General features: G+C 41.0%; 1 protein-coding gene across 1 annotated transcript in view; it reads left to right on the top strand.

Annotated features, from left to right (window-relative positions):
- Window positions 1-14,384, top strand: part of STAG2 (STAG2 cohesin complex component) — a 163,688-nt gene that overhangs the window by 92,618 nt on the left and 56,686 nt on the right. Inside the window, exons 10-13 of the mRNA XM_089677198.1 lie at window positions 11,068-11,141; window positions 11,241-11,364; window positions 12,169-12,267; window positions 12,354-12,433. Coding sequence (XP_089533324.1) covers window positions 11,068-11,141; window positions 11,241-11,364; window positions 12,169-12,267; window positions 12,354-12,433 — 377 coding nt within the window. The remainder of the gene's footprint in view (window positions 1-11,067; window positions 11,142-11,240; window positions 11,365-12,168; window positions 12,268-12,353; window positions 12,434-14,384) is intronic.

The following is a 14,384-nucleotide window of genomic DNA, read 5'->3' as shown; positions in this document are numbered from 1 at the left end:
GGGTGCCCAAACTTTTGCAGACGCCATTTTTTTGTTTTCTGTTATTTTGAAAGTGTAAATGATGGAAATAAAATCTAACTTTTGTTGACATATTATAAGAATGTCTAATCTGTAATTTGATGCCTTTTGGAGATTTTTCCATCTTTCCTTGGCTTCTTTATGCACATTAATACAAATGTTTAGCTGGGGTGCCCAGACTTTCGATCCCCACTGTAAGTCCTCAACATCTATGTCTGTTCCCAGGTCCCGATTCCAAGCTAACTGGTGGGGTAGTTCTGTCAAGGGTCAGACAGAAGAAGGTACATTGTTGATATGCCCCCTTTTGAGCCAGTGTCCCGTATACACCTATCCTCAAAGAGTGTCCTCAAAGAAACTTCGTCCGTGGTTTGCTTAAGAGAATTCAAATCTGAAGTATTTGGTGAGGGCAGAACATTTCCCTTGAGGGCATCCCAAGAGTTTGGAGAAAATATTCTGTATCCGTTTTATCCCTCTGGTCAAGGAAATGTTTTGGTTCCCCTTTCACATATGTGCAGATTGGATGCGGTTTGAACTGCATCCATTTTGCATATGTAAAAAAACATTGCTTCCTTTGGTGCCTGTTCACATATGTCTGGTGCACTGGCTGTGCGGATTCAGTGCGTTTTTAAAAAGAGTCATGTCCGATTTCTGAGCAGTGCAGTTCAGTCCAGGTGTGGATTACAAGCTATTGACTTCTATGGGAACCGTTTCTAAACCGCATATGTGTGAACAAGATAAGATCCTAAGCTAATCCTGTCCTAAACCTGCCGTGAACATGTAAACAAATACTTTATCAATTAGCGGTGAAACCTGAGCTTCAATCCGTACCGCACATGTGGGAATCCGCTTTTATTTTGTGTAGTCCCTTGATGGTCCACCATGAGAAGCAGTGAGGGGAGATGCCCAGGGGTCACAGAAGTAGATCTATGTGGAGAGGGGAACCCACTTGGGGTTCCAGCTTGACCCAATCGGGTCTATAACAAGTGGGAAAAATTTGTGTTAACAGGGTTAGCTGAGCTGTCTTGTGATATCCCTGAAGTTGTGGAACCTCCCAGAGCTCCTGAATATTTTGTAGCATACAGGGTTTTATGCGTAACTCTACAGCCATTCAAGCCTCAGATAAATTTAAAGATCGGAGATTGAAATCTTTTGAGATGGGCGGGGGGGGGGGGGGGGGGGAACTGGAATGGGAAGAAAATGAAAATATTAAACTTTTGGAAGTGTGGTCATTTTAATGGCAGCGATTCTGCTCAATCGAGAGAGAATACGGGGACCATGTCCGCAAGTACCTTTCCAAGGAGTTATAAAGGAGAATGTAGTCCCGTGGAACTTCATAGGTCTTATGAAGTTCCAAAGACAATAACATCCCCCGTCTGCCCCCTTCCATCCCAGTTGGAACAGAGTGTGATGAGATTGATTTCTCTCCTAATTTGGTGCGGTGCATGATGCCCAGGGACAAATCCGACCTGACCCACGTGTGTAATGTAATGTGCTAGGCATCTGTTCAGTCTATTGCCATAGATCTTTGTTAGCAATTTCAAATTGCAATTGATCAGTCAACGAGATTTGTTGATAATTTGCTGCATTGCTGTCATTTTCTGCAATTAGAGGCCAAAAAGCCATCGGGGCCTAGATTTTTAGAGGCATTCGTTTGTTTAATGGCCTGCAAAATTTCAGCCTCCATGATTTCACTTTCCAGAATGTCCTTATGTGCTGCTGAATGAGCAGGTAGTGTAAAGCAAGTCAGGCTTTATATGCACTGCTGAAAAAAATTGAAGGAACACCTTTTTAATCAGAGTATAGCATCAAGTCATTTACACTCCTGGGATATTGATCTGGCCATTTAGATAGCAGAGAGGGTTAATCAGTTTCAGCTGCTTTGGTCTTAATGAAATTAACAGGTACACTAGATGGGCAACAATGAGACAACACCCAAAACATTAATGTTTTTATAGGTCACGAACATTTTTTCCCCTATTCATCTTTTCTGACTTTCACTAGTTTAAAAAGTAAAAGAACACTTTTTAATCAGAGTATAACATCAAGTCAATTAAACTCCTAGGATATTGATCTAGTCAGTTAAGTAGCAGAGGGGGTTGTTAATCAGCTTCAGGTACTTGGTGTTCATGAAATGAAATTAACAACAGGTACACTAGAGGGGCAACAATGAAACAACCTCCAAAACAGGAATGGTTTTACAGCTGGAGGCCACTGACATTTTTTCCCCTATTCTTTTCTTACTGTTTTTTACTAGTTTTGCATTTGGCTAGGGTCGTTGTCACTACTGGTAGCATGGGGCGATACCTGGACCCTATAGAGGTTGCACAGGCAGTCCAACTCCTCCAGGATGGCACATCAATATATGCCATTGCCAGTCTCGAGCATGGAGGAGATTCCAGGAGACAGGCAGTTACTCTAGGAGAGCTGAACAGGGCTGTAGAATGTCCGTAACCCATCAGCAGGACCAGTATCTGCTTCTTTGTGCAAGGAGGAGCAGGATGAGCACTGCCAAAGCCCTACAAAATGACCTCCAGCAGGCCACTGGTGTGAATGTCTCTGACCAAACAATCAGAAACAGACTTCATGAGGGTTGCCTTAGGGCCTGACATCCTCTAGTGGGCCCTGTTCTCACTGTCAGGCACCATAGAGATTGATTGGCCTTGCCATTAAATACCAGAATTGGCAGGTCCACCACTGACACCCAGTGCTTTTCATAGATGAGAGCAGGTTCACCCTGAGCACATGTGACAGATGTGAAAGATCTGGAGAAGCCATGGAGAACGTTATGCTACCTGAAACATTGTTCAGCATGACCATTTTGGTGGTGGGTCAGTGATGGTCTGGGGAGGCATATCCATGGAGGGATGCACAGACCTCTACAGGCTGAACAATGACACCCTGACTGCTATTAGGTATTGGGATGAAATCCTTGGACCCATTGTCTACGCTGGTGCAGTGGGTCCTGGTTCCTCCTGGTGCACAACAATGCCCGGCCTCATGTGGCGAGAGTATGCAGGCAATTTTTGGAGGTTGAAGGAATTGGCCCCCACGCTCGCCTGACCTACATCCAATAGAACACCTCTGGGATATCATTTTTCGGTCCAACTGACGCCGCCAGGTTGCACCTCAGACAGTCCAGGAGCTCAGTGATGCCCTGGTCCAGATCTGGGAGGAAATACCCCAGGACACTATCCGTCGTCTCATTAGGTGCATGTCCTGACGTTGTCAGGCATGCATACAAGCATGTGGGTGCCATACAAACTACTGAGTACCATTTTTGAGTTGCTGCAATGAAATTTCAGCAAAATGGACTAGCCTGCTGCATTATCTTTTCACTTTGTTTTTCAGTGTGTCTTTTTTAATTCTGCCACCCTACATTTTGATCTATATTTCCTCTGGGGTGGGCATTCTGCTTTTGAGATGGAGATTAAGAGTTTGGGAACATGGGAGTAAAATGTATCATCTTTCTTGAAGGGGTTTAATTCTCTCCAGATGTTTACAATATCATAGCAATAAAGCATTCTTGCCTATTTAGTTCCTGTCTTGGATAAGGGACAGGAGTGGGCTAAGGGACCTTTTGGTTTTATCAATGATTGAGTCTAAGGCTACATTTGAGTGTCCTCCAATAAGCGCAGCTATCTCCATTTCTCGGTATATTGTATGCAGTAGTTTGCCAGGCAGGTCTCATATCAGCAGTTAGCAGCTCTCAAACAACCGGCGGGGAATGGAGCTGGGGAATTATGTTGCCGCCATTTCCAGCAATGCACATGTGCAAATATTTCTTTCTAACCCTACTTTTTAACTTTCCTCCGGCTGTTTTGAGGTTATTTCCCTGTTCTTGATTTTGCTTTAATATTGAAAATACTTCCCTACTGAACCTTGGATTCCTTTGTTATAGTAAGCATTCTGCACATAGCTGTTGCTCCACTAAAGCCTTCCTGTATTATTTCTTGCATGGATTTCATGTTTGTACACATGCTTGGGTCCCTTGGGTAAAGAGCTAAACTTTAAAATCTGCAGGTAAGGAACATTTAATCTTTGTGGACAACATCCCTGTGGATCTAATATTTTATCAAGGACATTACCGGTGGTAAGAACACCTATCTTCCTGCAAATTCTTTAATGTTAAGAATTGTCTTTTTTTTGCGTCACCTCTGCAATGCTCCTCACATTGAGACCTTCCAGTCTGCTCACAAGTTCCGGCACTGCCGAATGCTCAAACAAACCTTCCTCTGCATGAGACTAGGACATTGTGACCTTAGTATCTACTGTTTGGGCATGTTTTGCAAACACTTGAGGAATTTGTATCTTAAACCCTTAGGTGAAAGAGGTGGTATCCCAGGGCTACAAACTTGAGCGTTGTTCCCTTACACCTCCTTGCTTTCTCATATCCATTTTTCCTATGTATGAGCACAGATAACCATATTTCCATTGAGCCTTCTTGGGTCTTTACCTAGGTGTCATTGCCCCAGTTCCTATGGCAACACAGTTTCTTGATTTGTTTCTACCCTTTTCACTGTATCCGTATCCAGTGCAGGCATTTGAACTGTAAACTTTGAATATCTTCATTTATCCTAGTCATGAATCTACAAGGACTTTCTTTTGTCCTGCACCTGGGAGGCTTTCTGACATCAATAACGTGTGTTTATATACGGGTTTTCAGTGCATCAGGGCCTATGCTTTGCTGTCAGACACCTACAGTATACTACCAGTTGGGTTTCTACCTTCAGCCTTTAGTTGCTGCCTCAGGTGATCACCAAGATGCTGGCCCTAATTATTACTCCTACTTCACTATCGTAGCATCCCTATTGTGGGATACTTAGATGACCTTCTGTTAAAGAAAACCGTTTGATCTCTGTTGTTTAATGTAGTTTTGACAATTTAGATGTTAGAATAGATCCTAATCCTTCAGAAATTGTTGCTGGAATCGACTCATTTGGAGTATCTGGTCTAGTCCTGGACACTGCTTAGGGCCAGAGTCTTTTTCTTCCACTGGAAAAACTTCAGACACCCTGATTTCAGATTTTGGCTAACCTGTCATCTGAATCTTCTTTTTTCAGAGGAGTCTTGTGCCTGATAGTAGCCTTCCTTTAAAGCAGTTCTGATACTTCTTTTTCACTTCAAACATCTATATATAACATTTGATCATGGTAGGAGAAGTCAATTTAATACCTAGACAGATTTATTGCTTGATATTAGTTCACCCTGCTCCATGGCTTCTCCCGATTAATGTCTTCCTGGTCTGCTTCACGGGATCATAATGATGGTCTCTGGTAAATATAGTACAGTGAGCTGGTAAGATTCTTAACAGACACTGTTTGGGCTCTTCCACATCATCGTGATGTTTTGTCTCAAAGATGGATTTGCCATCCTTTTCAGCTGCTGGCCCTAACGGTATGGCAGGTTACACTATGATTTTGAGAGACTGCATCATTTCTATTTGGTAAAGGCTAGGAAGGAACACTGTACTTGGTATGAGTCTAGGGGCTTTTACCTTAGGAGTTTATAGGTCAAATTCTCATCTTCCTTCAACGGGGCCTGGACCAGCATTTGCTTTTCAAGATTATCGAGGGTCAGATTTCTGTCCTTTCTGTTCTGTTTCAGAGACGGTTGGGCTCTCACTCCTTTACTGAGACTTTGACTGTGATCCCCCATGTAGCGCCCTATGACTCTGTGGGATTTGAATCTGGTTCTCTGCATTTCTGAAGCCACCATTTGATCTTAAGAGACTTTCCTCCCTCTGTAATCTTACCAACAAGGTGGTGTACTTAGAGCCATCAGCTCTGTGATGCAGGTATATAAACTAGCAATCCTATCCTGCAAGAGGCCTCTCTGGTTTTAGATACAGAAAGATGGTGTTGCGGTCCATAGAGTTTCTTCTTGCCTAAGTTAGTTCTACCTTGACCACAACCAAGACATTGTTCTTCCATCCATCCATCTGTCTGGCTTCTGGCTCCAGGTTACCAAAGGCATATCCCTTCCATTGTCTGGATGTGTTTCAGGCTCTGAGCATGAGTCTCTCAGCAACTGCCTCTGTAGGAAGACTGATTTTATTTGTTCACTGGATGGACCCTGCAATGAAACACTGGCTTCTCGTTGCACCATCCCTAGATGACTTAGGTTGACAGTTTTCCAAATTTATGGTCATTTAGGATCACATATCTACCCTTTCCTGTCACGGCACACTCTACTAGATATGCGAGTCTTAAAGACCAAGGCTTTTTTGACACTTTTTGTTTGCATGACAAAATCATTATTTTTGCTATAAAATTACTTAGAACCCCAAAACATTATAGGTTTTTTAAAGCAGAGACCCTAGAGAATATGATGGTGGGGGTTGCAATTTTTTATATCACATGGTATTTGTGCAGCGTTTTTTTTCAAACACTATTTTTTTTGAGGGGGGGGGACTTTAATGAATTATAGTGCACAAAAACACAATATAATACTCAATTCTTTGTTAAAATATGAAAGGTGATTTTACGGTGAGCAAATAGATGGCAAACATGTCACGCTTCCAAATGGCACCCACCCGTGCAACAGTGACAGATAATCCATAGGCATTGATTTAAAAGCCTTTACAGGTCACCATTTTAGATTTACACTGGAGGGCTGGTGCTAGAATTATTGCTCTCGATCTGTTGTTCGCGGTGATACCTCACATGTGTGATGTGATCGCTGGTTATGTCTGTGTGTAGGGCTGAAGAGTGCGTTTACCTTTGAGCACTAGCATGGGGGGTGGGAGTGCTTTAAATTTTTTTTAAAATTTACACTGTCCCTTTAAATGTTGTGGGGTTTTTTTTAATCACTTTTATTGTTATCAAAGGGAATATAAATATCCCCTGTGATAGCAATAGGCAGTGACAAGTCCTCTTTACTGAGAGATCTGGGGTCTGTTAGACCCCATATTTCTCCTGCCCTTAAAAGCTTTGTACCATACCAAGACTGGTATGATCCAATGCTTTTTTTTTTCAAACCATTAGGGTTTGTTTAGAACTGTCAAAACCAGAAGTGACAAAATGCTTGTCACTTCTGGTTTCTCAGACCATAGAGATGATGGGGGCAATTCCAGCGGAACTGCCAGCTGCAAGGTCAGGTCTCCTGGTGGAATAAGAGAGCTTGGTAGAGCCGCAGAAGCTGGCAGGTGTGAGAAACGTCCTTTTCTGCCTCTTTTAAAAGCCATCCAACAGCTAATTAGTCACTAGAATTGCTTTTACAAGAAAGTTGACTGCTGGCTGAAAAAACAATGAGGCCATCATCCAGATATAACCACTCAAAGTCCAGCGATGCACTGGTATATCACTGGTCCACAAGTGGTTATGCAGTGTGCCCAGAAGGCACATCTGTTTTGTGAAAGAAATAGTTTGTTCAGGCCAGCTTGGCCCAAACAATTTAAAAAGTCCTAGTAAACATGGTGCTGGGCTGTAAATATATGTCGAGCCTAAATATTTATTTTTCGATTTTTCGAAAGACTGAGTAGGGACTGTGTAAGGCTCTCCGTACTTTGCTGTTGTGATGTCAAAATTGCATCTTCCTAGCCCTTAAAGTAGTAAGGTTACCACCTTCAGGTGTTTGGACACTGGCAATAAACAAGACAGGAAGTCCAAGGCATAATTGCTCTCCATTAGCAAGGCTTCTGTTTATTGCTATTGTCTTAGGTGCTATGGTAGCCTTGTACTGGGACAGGGTGGTTCTGTAGCCTCTGCCATCATTTATAGCTAAGGTGGTTTCTTCATTTAATCTCACCCTTGGACATTGGGTTGCTGGCTTCTTCTTAAGCGACTTTGCTGAGGGCCAAGGCTCTTTGAGCTTTGGATGTGCTTTCTGCTGTAAGATGTTACCTCGAGTTAACTGCTGCAATTTATCATAAATTGAAATTTAGCCACTTCAGCTTGGATTGGCCGAATTTTAATCCATGTATGAGCAGGATGGATGTACAGAAGTCGATCTACTGATCGGCCTCTGTACAACTGCCTTCTCTGATTTTTGCTGCTTGATCAGCGCTGGCAGCTCCATGCTTTCAGAATACAGTGGCAAAGCGGTAGCATTTCCCCATCCACCTCGCATGTGTAGTTAGGGTTCTCTAGTCTTTTTTTTTTTTTTCTTGCTCAATCCACTGATCATTTTTATGTGCGTCTTTAAATTCTTTTTCTTGGAGTACATCACATGACACAGAGATCTGCCTCGGCTCTTCCTGGTTTATGCCTTGTTACAAAAAGCCTTGCCTAATGGAGAGTGATTATACCTGAGAGGAGACTTGTGGCATGCATGTAGTGGAGACATCACAGGTCACGACAGGCACAGGGGCATACCCACATACCTGAAGTTGGGCAGCACAATGAAGGGGCTGCATGAGGAGGAAGTGTAGAGATGAATAATTGTAAAAGACAAGCATGTAAGTTCTGTTATCAGCTTATTAGCAAAACAAACCACAAACAAAAATATTTTTCTTTTTAAAGTGATATTAACCCCTTCCTACCTATCAAACATATATATGCACCCTTCAAGAGCCCCAGGTCTCATACTAGCGATCGGTACCCGAGACTCCTAATCACACCCCTGAATCTCTGATTGGCTGTCACAGTGTTCAGTCATTTTTGAGCCCACCCCTGTGTTTACTACTTCTTCTGAATGAAGGGAAAGATGCATTGTATCTTTCCCTTGCAGGAGTGGAAGATAGAAAATGTGTAAAAAAAATAAAATAAAATAAAAAAGAAAAGATAAAGAAAATTACTAGATCAAGGTTTTCCAGGGTTAGTGTTGGGGTCAAGGTAAGGGTTAAAAGTCAGGGTCAAAGGTCACATATTTTGGGTAGAATAAGAAACCCCCCCCACAAATCTGTATCTGTGCCAGTGTGTTTTAGGCAAGATAAAAAAAAAAATGCAAAATGTGCACCCTTGCTTCTGGGCTAACAACTAACACATATGTGGTATTGCTGCTATCGTCAGGAGTAGAAAAATTATTTTGAGTTGTAGTTTGGTGGTAAATTATGGTAATTGAAAGAAATATAATGCTAAATTTGAAAAAAAACTACTACTTGGGCCAGTTTTAATAATAATAATAATAATAATAAAAAAAAAAAATCAGGAGATATCCTTTACCATTTACCACCAAAAGCAATCCCAATTTGTCCTGTAAATCTAAAAAGCAGGTATAATCCACCAGGATACACAAAGTAGTTGCAATGATGTGTATGGTTTTACTAACACATTTCACAGTTGCAAAATTGTGCTTAGGCATTAACATTTGTTTTACCCTCGGTCACTAAGGGGTTAAAGTAAAATTTTGGCCTTTCTCTGTTGCTGTTGGAGAGTTTCTTTTATGTCTTGTTAGTCCTTTTTCAACAGGAGTTAGACTAAATCTGTAATGAAGCACCCATAATGTTACAAACTTGATAGGTGTTCTAGCCCTGATCACAGCCATCCTGTGTTAACTCTTAGCTCCCAGTACGTTTTTCCTGACATCAAGCATTAATTCCTCGCTCACAATCCCTGCTGTCAAAACAACCACCTCCATTATTGAAAATAACTCTTCCACTCTTTAAAGCAGAGCTCCACCCAAAAGGGTATGTTCTTCCTTAACCATTAGCCGCCCGGCGGCTTCAGATGTGCTCCTCCATTCCGGGTGCACGCCATTTGGCGTGCTCCCGCACATGCGCCGTTTGCGCTAGTGCAGAGCGGCGTAGCAGTGCGATCTGTTGGCGGCCGTGCACCTCGGACACGGCCGATGACAGATCCGAGTACTGGCTCCCGTTGCTGGTACCATGTACCATTTTGTACTATTTTGGTCATAGTAAAATATGAAAAAAAATCTTAAAAAAATAAAAAAGATGTAATAAAAAATTAAATATAATAAAAAAATTAAAAAAAAATAAAGTATATATATATATATTTTTTTTCATACTGTCACCAGTCAGTGTCCCTGTTCACCGCCATGCCAGTTATATGATGACGCTGTACTGCACTGGTGACAGTATGTAAAAAAAAAATAGTGAAAATAATTTTTTTCATTTTTTCATTTTCGGAAAAATTATGACAAAAAAATACAACTTCAAAAAACTCGCCATGCCTCTTATGAAGTACGTCGGACTGTCTACGCTGCAAAAAGGGGTCATTTGGGGGATATCTGTACTGTTCTGACATTCTTGGACCTCAAGAAATTAGATTGGCTGTCAGTACTTCAGGATTGATCAATATTCAGATCTATACCATAGTCTGTGAACTCTATAACTTTCCTACAAACTAAATAATACATCCTAATTTGGGTTATTTTCACCAAAGACATGTAGCAGAATACATCTCGGCCTAAATTTATGAAGAACAATTATTTATTTGTAAACTTTTATAACAGAAACAAAGAAAAATGTGTTTTTTTTTTCAAAATTTTTGGTCTTTTTTTTGTTAATTTAGCAAAAAATAAAAACCCCAGCGGTGATTAAATACCACCAAAAGAAAGCTCTAGTTGTGTGAAGAAAATGATAAAATTTTAGTTTGGGTACAGTGTTGTATGACCGCGCAATTGTCATTCAAAGTGTGAGAGCGCTGAAACCTGAAAACTGGCCTGGGCAGGAAGGTGTAAAATTGCACGGTATTGAAATGGTTAAGGCCTTGAAGTCCCGCTCCCTGTTAAGGGTTGGCACCTTTGGGGGGCAGGCACCTGATTTTTGACAGGTATCCGCTCCCACTTCCGCTGCGATCAATAGCAGAAGTTCTCCCACAAAGCTGTCACAGCTGCGTGCCCACACTTAAGATGCCTGTGCCAGAACACAGGACGTACTGTAAACAATGCTGCGTTGAGGACATCGCTGGATCCCCAAGGACAGGTGAGTGGCTGTTTTATAAAAGTAAGCAACTACTTTTTTTTGTAGCTGCTGACTTTAAGTTTTTTTCACCGAAGACTGGAACTCTGCCTCAAGTATCCTGTCTGCTGCTTTCTGCACCACACCATATGCAAAGTTTACTGGTTGCCTCTGTTTTAATCATGCCTCTTTGCTATTTTACGGCTATTTTTAAACCTATTCTTTTTTTGTTTTTTTAATTTCCCTCACAGTTACAAGAGAACCAGGACGAGATAGAAAACATGATGAATGCAATTTTCAAAGGAGTGTTTGTACATAGATATCGGTATGTAAAATAAGGTATCGCCAAAAATATAAATGCTGCCTTTGTTTTGCTTCTGCTGTTTCCTAATGCTTTGTTCTTCTTTTTTTTTTTTTTTTTTAGAGATGCAATAGCTGAAATTAGAGCTATATGCATAGAAGAGATTGGTGTTTGGATGAAAATGTATAGTGATGCCTTCTTAAATGACAGCTATTTAAAATATGTTGGTTGGACAATGCATGATAAGGTAAGCAGTGGTGTCTGTAGATGAGGAAGCTACTCTTTTGCACACCACATATATTTACTTAACCTCTGATAGCTAAGAATGCACTTGAGTCTAGACAGGGAGGAAGAACAAGGTCTGATGGAAACAAAATGCACAGATCTATAACTGTTTAATTTTGCCACAAATCATACACACAGGTACTGTATAGTGACAAAACCCCATAGTAATTAAATGCTGATGTGGAGCCCAGAGTAGGATTTTCATCACAATAGGCAAGTATTCTTACCATATTGCAATGAGTGATCAGTATAGAGGAGAAGGTATTAATTTTGGTAACCCTTGTGCAGGGTTGTAGGACTCATTGGGTTTGTATATGACATGGTTATTTTGGGAAGACAGGTCAGTTTTTTTTAATGTAATTTATATTATGCTTTATGTCAACGGTCTCCAAACCTTTCAAATAAAGGGCCAGTATACTGTCCTTCAGACTTTAGGAGGGCCAGCGAGGACAGAAAATGTCCTGGCCCCAGCATCAGTGAGAATAAACATGGCCGCAGGGTTGATGGTCAGTAGGAGGAGTAGTGCCCCATCATTGGTATTAGTGGGAAGAAAAGTGCCCCAGCATTGGTTTCAATGGAAGAAGTACTACCCCATTGTTGGTCTCAGCGGGAGAAATGGTGCCCCAAGGGCCTTTTGGGCCGCAGTTTGGAGACCCCTGCTTTATGTCATACACCCGATTTGGTCCAGTTGTTGCAAGTGTTGTGATTTTTTTTTTTCATGTATACTTTGTTACTAATGTGGTTTGTCCAATATTTTTGTTTTTAGCAAGGAGAAGTTCGGTTGAAATGCCTTACAGCACTGCAAGGCCTTTATTACAACAGAGAGCTAAACTCCAAACTAGAGCTGTTCACTAGTCGCTTCAAGGTATTTTTTTTTTACTTTACTCTTTTTATATAGTTTTTTTTCTTAACTTTATATATCTGATCATGGAATCCTTTTCTCTTTTGCAGGATAGAATTGTATCAATGACTCTTGATAAGGAATATGATGTTGCAGTGCAAGCAATAAAGCTCTTGACGCTGGTTTTACAGTGAGTTTGTGTTTCTCATTTTACCTCTAATACATCATTTTACTTCCATGCTCTTAAAGTGGAGCTCCACCCAAAAGGGGAAGTTCCGCTTTAAGTCTTTGTCCCCTGCTCCCCATTAAGGTTTGGCACCTTTTGAGGACCGGGTACCCGAATTTGACAGGTGCTCACTTCTGCTGCGTGACAGGTCCCAGAAGACTACGGGGCCATTTACAAAGCGCAGTACTTCTCGCACATGTGCAGTGGGCACCCGGCTGTGAAGCCGCAAGCTGTCACAGCTGGGTAGCCACACTGAAGATGCCAGAGAAAGAAGACAGCCATGAAATCAGCCGTGGTGAGGACTCCACTGGACTGAGGGAGAGGTAAGTGACTGTATTTTAAAAGTCAGTCAGCAGCTACAAAAACTGTAGCTGCTTTTACTTTTTTTTTTTTTTTTTTTCAGCTGGAACTCCGCTTTAATATAAATACATGATTTCTTCTTAAAGCGAAACATCCATGTACTTATAAATGCAAATAAGTATTAAAAATTAATTCCTACAAACATTACAATCTTTCTTAAGGCATGATCACACTCTTACAGAGAACTGGGTTTTTATGCAGTAAAAAAAAAAACAGCTCTCTGCAAGGGCACACAGAAAACTATGGTTGCCTGTGTGCTCCGTTTGCTCCATCTGCTGCTCGGCAGATCAGTGTGAAACTGCAACATGCTGCGTTTTTCCACTGCGTAGCTCTCTATTGTACCCTGATTTTTTATGCACTGTTGCTCATCATAACAATGAATGAATTGTAACTTGGTGACATTCCAATAAAATTAAAAAAAATAAAAAAAGGGACTGGTGGGGGTGGAGGAAGATGTAAGCAATGTAAAAACGTAAGGCACCATCCCTCTAAGCCTGTCCAGTAGAGAGAAGTTGAGCATTTTCCTTTGCGTGTTGTGTGAACCTAGCCTTTTTGTTCAACTGATTCCACTTCTGATTTGTGTTTTGGCAATAGTATTCCAAAATCAGGCCAAACTCAGACTGTATGTACCTGTGATATCACTACCTGCTGTTATCTCCCTGGGCATGTGGGTGGGACCACATTTATGCCGCATGTAATTTCATCCTCATGTCATCTAGTGCTGGCAGGTGCTCTTTATTACTTTTAGATATTACACCCTAAATACAGATGTAATGGGTTACTAAAGATGACCACTAAAGTTGGTCAATGACTGAAGGAGTTGAGAAGAGAGACTTTGTAACTCAGAGTTGTCTTCGGGCAGGAGAGGAAGCGATTGCCAGGAAAATATTGCCTATTGCATATACTTAATTGTGCATATGATAGAGGGCAGAAAATATAGACAATTTTAGTTGAGTAACTTTGAACTTAGAAAAGTCATTTGCTACCTGTTTTCTGGGGAAAAAAAATAAGACTGGAGTCTAAAACTAGTGGTTGTAAAGAAGTTGTTTTTTTTTTTTTTTACTTGAATGCATTCTGTTTATGAAGTTAAAAAAATACTTCCACTGGCTGTTCCTCTAAAACCAATTTTTATTTAAATTTTTAAATTAATTTAAGTAAAATTTGAATTTACAGCCACTTTAAATATCACTTAAAGTGAGGATAGACACAAAGGTTTTCCTGCCTTTATCAAGTAGTCATTGTATGAGAGGAGGCAATCTGTGCATGAAGCACCTCAAGGGCAATGCTGGACTGGGAAGCCTGCGAAAACGAGGAATAAAAGAAGTTTTTCTCCTTATTCCGGTTCCTCTAGCCTAAATGAGTCATTAACCCTTGCACTGCGTGTAGGGGAGGTTGGCAGTGAAAGTTTACATTTTGTCTAATTCCCAGAAATCATGTTTGTGTCATTAGTCTCTATTGTATGTGTATAACATATTTTCATAGTGTAATGTTTTTATGATTTTTTCTTACAGTAGCTTAAAATTACTTCTAACAATTGTTTTGTTGTGCATTACCT

The sequence above is a fragment of the Staurois parvus genome, unplaced genomic scaffold (genome assembly GCF_062004578.1).
Source record: "Staurois parvus isolate SC_StPar_1 unplaced genomic scaffold, SC_StPar_1.0 ptg000181l, whole genome shotgun sequence".
In the NCBI taxonomy this organism is placed as follows: Eukaryota; Metazoa; Chordata; class Amphibia; order Anura; family Ranidae; genus Staurois; species Staurois parvus.
The sequence above is the reverse complement of the archived record's forward strand: the minus strand, read 5'-3'. Positions and strand labels throughout refer to the sequence as shown.